The following is a 5890-nucleotide window of genomic DNA, read 5'->3' as shown; positions in this document are numbered from 1 at the left end:
TCACGGGCCTCCACACGGAAGTGTAGTACATTAATTTTACGCTTGCTTCTTCACCACAGAGCCGCCACAAGCGAGAAGCACCATCATTTTAACGGAACTACACCCCACGATTGCTCGCGAACCGTTTATTCTATTGTTTTTCTTGTTCTTTCTTTCTTTCTCGTTCCCCACGCTCAATGGTGCCCTCTTAGACATCGCTCAACAAATGGCGCGGCATTCGACACCGTTGGCCGATGGCGGCTATCAGCAGCTTCCGGCGACACCGGGATCGCCATTGGCGGCGGGCGTACCGATCCCTCCACTTCCGTCGGGGACGCTGTTCGCTACCAAAAACAACACGAAAGTCACCGCACAACGGGGCGGCACGGCGCTGCTGCCGTGCACCGTACTCAGCCAGCCGGCCGCCACGGTACGTACCGATCCGCGGTCTGTTGTGGCGGCGAACAAATAAGAAATACACAGCGAGCACGAGCTGAAGCACGCTGAATGCTAATGGAGATTGCCCACTCACTTATGCCGGAATAATTGCATCTTTAAACAGCGACTCTTGTTTGCTGGCGGGCCGCATTACCGACCGCTTGAACACACCACTTGAACCCAAAACCTGTCGAACTTTTGAATGATTGTCAACAGTGATTCCGTGTGGTTGGTCTTTAACCAAATCCAGGAACCTTTAATGGCAACACCGGAACGCCAGATTATTTGTCTGATTTTGATCCTTCGACAAATTAAACTGCGAAATGGATGTAACGCATAACGTTCGTGCGTCTTGAAAATATTTCTATTCGAAAGCCGTTCAAAAAGTATTGCGACATTTCCGCGGGCTACATATAAGGCTAAGGAAAAAGTAATGGACGTTAATGATCGATTTATCGTGAAGTATCGATCGTACAGTTTCAAGTTTAGGCTCGTTTTGAAACTGACACTTTACACCTAAAAACATGCTTTCATTGTTTTTCGTTCCGCTTAAATTTCGTTGTTTAACAATGGAAGTCACCATAGAGAAAACTCGGTACATTTACAGTTTTTCTTTGAAAAAGGTGAAAATTTAAGCAAAGCTGCTGAAATTGTGCATGGTGATTATGGTGCCGATACTCTAATAGCTACTAATGTGCATTTTTGGTTCCGTTGAACCATATTTTCGATGTTAAAGCCTAGGCAGACACGTCATCGAAAATATCGATAAAATCACAGAAATAATCAAAGTTGATTGGCATGTTAGTAATAAGAGCATCGGTCAGGAGCTAAAGATCAGACAGTTTTAAGCCATTTACGCAGAGCTGGATTCACATAGAAGGTCGATGTTTGGCTGACACTCAATTTAACCAAGTGATTGACAACTTTCTTGCGCATTACAAAATTTCCTGAGTGATGAAAAACTAAGATCAAAATAGGATTGTGAAAATATATTGCTGGAGTTTTTCGCAAATAACGACTAGCCCTTCTAAAGAGAAGCATTGCATGCAAGTATATTCAAAAAGGCAACAAATTTTCCTATAAAATGGTACATGTTTGACGCAAACCAGACCATTGGAAATCTGTTAAATATAGTTTTGAAATTCTGGCAAAAAACGTCCATGTCTTTGTCTCCAGCCTTATACCTATATTCGATTTGAAATATTTTTGGCGCATTATGTTGCTACTCATGTCACTAATTTATGGTGACACGTTCGGCCATTTATAGCGATCAGCCAATTTTGGGCAGCTGTTTTGCTTGGACAAGTTTTTTGTCTACTCAAAAACGAGGGATGACAAAGAATATGTATCAAATTTTGTGCGAAAAACGAAGTTAAGAGCCTGGACGCAATCGAAATGTTGACTGAAGCTTATGGTGATGCTATTAAGACCAAAAGAAGCGTTTATTGGTGGTTCAAAAATTTTAAATTAGGAATATTATCGGCAAGTTACCAGGTTTAAAACTTTAAAAATTGGGATTTTTTCAAAGATACCAAATGCGTATAACATTGAAATGAAAAATTCCATTTAATTCAAAGTATGTGCCATCGCTAGCTATACATTTCTCCTATCGCTCTGCTTAATCATGGATTCCCAGAAGAAAGAAAACTTCGTCTTTTTAAGTAAACTAATTAGTCATCCAATTTCGACTTCCTCGTAGGAAACGAAGTGCTGCTCGGGCAATACGTCGATCGATCGAGCCATCGATGAAAAAGAATGATATTCGGAAAGAACCAAGTCTGGTGAATACAGTGGGGGGATAGCAGCTCCTATCCAAATGATTTGATACTATCCTGAAACAGTTTTGCATGGGGGGCATGGGGACGCCAAGTTTTTTGGCCATTGTGCCCCACCAGGCGTCTCCATTCGGAATGCTAGAAACCGTATTTTGGTCGTTTTATGATCAATGCATGGTTCAAATTGATCATTTGTTGTTAGTAGCGATCAGAATTAACGTTTTCATCAAGTTTTAGAAACTTGTGAAGCATCACACCTCTTCGTCCCATCAGAAAGTCCGTTTTTCAGAGTCCTCCGAGGCTTTTTCTTTGTTAAGCAAAATCGCCATTTTGAAATTTTTTAAACATCAGAATGCACTGTGATCTTCTACAGTTGCGACCAACATAATGAGCAGATTAAACATGCCGCAAAGCACTAACTGCAACACACAAAGGCTAGTTCCAGCACATTGTATTGAGTAATTTTTTACGAAGAAAATAGCTAGAGTATCATCAAATCGATCGCCTTAACGTCAGAATAGCCGATCATCTATGTAACTGTGGCCTTAAAAGCTTTTGTCCTGCTTTATAAAAAAATAACACCTAGCCATAATTCCTGGCCATCACGAATAATCCTTCACATCTTGATTAAAATGGTCAGCCGGCTACGAAAAAACGTTGATGGAAGATTGGGGTAACTTTTTTGCAAAAGTGTGTTGTTTTCCCGAAAATAATTTCTAGATGCCTAGAAACTATTATGGGGTCAACGTTTGCTAGAGCATGTTTCTTGTGAAACACCCCAATTTATCCGACGGCAAACGAACATAACATTACTTCACATGCGAAGACCACAACATCATCCAACAATCCACGCGATGCCAGTGTCTTAGAGCAATAACTTGCTTGGCCAGGTATCAGTAAGCTTGTAAGCGGACAAATCCCAATCCAATGATGGCCAAAAGATGAACGGACAAAAACCCATTAGCTGGAGCATCAGTTCGTGCTCGGTCTCTGTGTATGTGTCGGTGGACCAATCGCCCTGAACGTATCGCCCTAACATAACTCTACGCCCTGCCAACAGGTATCGTGGATCCGCCGACAGGACTTTCAGCTGCTCACCGTGGGGCTGTCGACGTACAGTAGCGATGAGCGGTTTATGGTGGCACATTTACGGCACTGGGGCCTCTGGGCGTTGCGGATCAAATCGGTGCGCGCCGAGGACGAAGGCGTCTACGAGTGTCAGCTGTCCGTGCATCCCGTGCAGTCCGTGTTTGTCGAGCTTAAAGTAGTAGGTAAGTGTCCCCGTCCGTGCCTTGTGTGTGCGCTTATGCTTGTCTTCCCAGCAGATGCTTTCCAAGGGGGAAGATATTTTCCACCCGCCAACAGCATCGCACTGGCCTTCGCACGATTTCAAACAGTTAGAGCAGCTCCGAGCTACTGGCACGGAACCTGGGTCGAACCGGTGTGGGATTGAAATAATTTTCCAATAAAAATCCATTCCTTGTTTCGGTCCGCTTGGTTTTCCGTTTCTTTTTGCTGAACTGTGAACCGTTCACCGGAATCCGGTTGAAGCGTTCAGCGCCGAGCCACCATGCTAGGGCTTCGGTAAAAATTCCTTCGACGAAACAAATCCATACCGAACGGCGAGCGTATCACAACATGGCCGGTAAGCCCGCGGAACCGGAGCACTGTCTGGCGCGTGAGGAACAGCGGGACAGAAATAATCTGCACCTTCGGTTTTTCTTAGTTCTGCCGCATTTTTCAACGCCACTTTTCGGATCGATCGAAACGGGATTTTCCGGTGGTCGTGGCAAAAACTCGCTTAGCCCCGCCGGTGTTGTTTCATTTCGTCCCGCGTTTTTCGCAAAACACGACTTCTTCCAGGCTCTCAAACAGGGTGCGGAGTGCCTTAGATTAGCAAATTAGATTTGAGGAAAAAGTGCATCGACTGAAAAAGCGGAAAAGCCCGAGCAGGCCAGTGCGAAGCTGAAAGAACTCATCGGTGAGCTAATGCGGCGAACGGTGAGAGAAATTGCGATTGGTACGTGTTGTTTGAAGAAACATCACGACAAAAGAATGTTGGTTTAATATTATACAAACATCTGTTGAACTGAACAGCGATATCAATAGTAAGGTATCGGGTTTTACAGCAACGACTAAAACATCCTAAAACTGTTGCAAATTAGTTCTTCAACCAATAAATAGAACAGGAGTGACCAGGATTAAAAACCTTTTTTTTTCTTTTGAATTATAGAGGCGTTTGGCAGTAATAGCCGATATTTGCCTCTACCCTAATAACGTGTAAGCACACCAATGAATACAAATTGGATGCATAAATAGATTAGTATCCAATAGTACTACTGTTCTTAAAGAGTTTGAAAAATCTTCAATCCAGTATCGATCGCATTCGATAAGATCTTCCTCCTAGCACCATATTCATGGCATAAGCAAAAGTTTTAGAACTTGACCCACTGCAAACCAATTTCAAGCTTCCCGTAGGGACAAGCTACATTCCGTCACCCGCATTGTGCCATCCAACCACCGCAACCAGGGCGCAACATTGTTCCTGGGTAAAGGAAACACTTAAAACATTTGCTTCAAGTATTTAACGTAATTCCCCTCGCACAATGAGCGTGTCTCGCACGTGTGAGCGTCTCGAAGCGAGTCGACATTGAGTTTTCAGTAACACACGTCGCACACGTCGCGTACGATACGGTCCATTCTATCTTCGCGAACGTAACTTCGCGTCCTTCAGAAACACCGCCACCGTCTAGTAGCTGAAGGAAGATGTTTTAATTAAATTATTTAGAGTTTGAAACAAGGTTCAACCTGCTTGGTGGTGCTTGTTTCAACCGGTTCCGATACTTGTTTCTTCGCACCGATCGCCGCGTGGATCCGCTGAAGGTTTTACAAATTTTTTTCGCCCCTCCTTAAAATGGGGGACCTTTTGCGCTTTCTAAATATCGGAAAAGGCCCGCGCGAAGATGAACACATTCCACTATGTTTTGTCAGCATTGATTATGTGTGTAGCGAAAAAGCCGCTTTATTAAACGCAAACCGGATTGGAGCCTTGTATCTCATTAAAGCAACAGATGTCCTAAGGTTAAAGTAACATACTTTTAAAGTCAATAAACACATAAACAAACGTTCGGCATCCCAAGAGAAATAAGAAACAGAAACGAACGGAAAGCCTGAAAAGAAACCTGAAAAACCCTGCACCGGAGTCGTTATTCGCCAATTTGGCCGTCTCTCATGGGAATCTATTGCACAAAAAAAAAGGCAAAAGTTCACCAACTAGGGGTTTCAAAATACTCAGGGTCCTTGAGCTGCGTATGATTTTTTACGCACCACCCCTCAAGACTTTGGTGAAACGGATCCGGCTTGGGATGTAACGGATGTAACTGTGTGCGGGAAAGCTTGCTGCCGGTTTTATTGCTTCCTGGTTTAACTGACACGTACGATGCTGCTACATTACAGAGGCGGAAGCCGAAATCGTTGGCGCACCGGATCTGCACATCGACGAGGGCTCCACGTTGAGGTTGGAGTGCAAATTACAACGTGCCACAGAGAATCCCACGTTCGTGTTCTGGTAAGTACAGTCACTTCACGGTGCTGATAGAGCACTGCGTAACGAAGTTACTATCGCCGCGCATTGCTATATGGTTTATAGGCTATTTTGGGAGATTAATTTTAGGTTGGCATGTGCCGCATGGAACTGT

The 5890-nt window shown here is 43.9% G+C and overlaps 1 protein-coding gene across 1 annotated transcript; it reads left to right on the top strand.

Moving 5' to 3' along the window:
* Positions 1-205: 205 nt before the first annotated feature.
* LOC131214241 (muscle, skeletal receptor tyrosine protein kinase-like) lies at positions 206-5760 on the top strand (the record flags this gene model as incomplete). Its single annotated transcript, XM_058208619.1, has 3 exons — positions 206-409; positions 3253-3463; positions 5649-5760. Coding segments are annotated over exons 1-3 (527 nt in total), but the record flags the coding sequence as incomplete, so codon positions are not given.
* Positions 5761-5890: the final 130 nt, after the last annotated feature.

The sequence above is a fragment of the Anopheles bellator genome, unplaced genomic scaffold, assembly GCF_943735745.2.
Source record: "Anopheles bellator unplaced genomic scaffold, idAnoBellAS_SP24_06.2 scaffold00337_ctg1, whole genome shotgun sequence".
Classification (NCBI taxonomy): domain Eukaryota; kingdom Metazoa; phylum Arthropoda; class Insecta; order Diptera; family Culicidae; genus Anopheles; species Anopheles bellator.
This window is presented reverse-complemented; position numbering and strand designations above follow the sequence as displayed.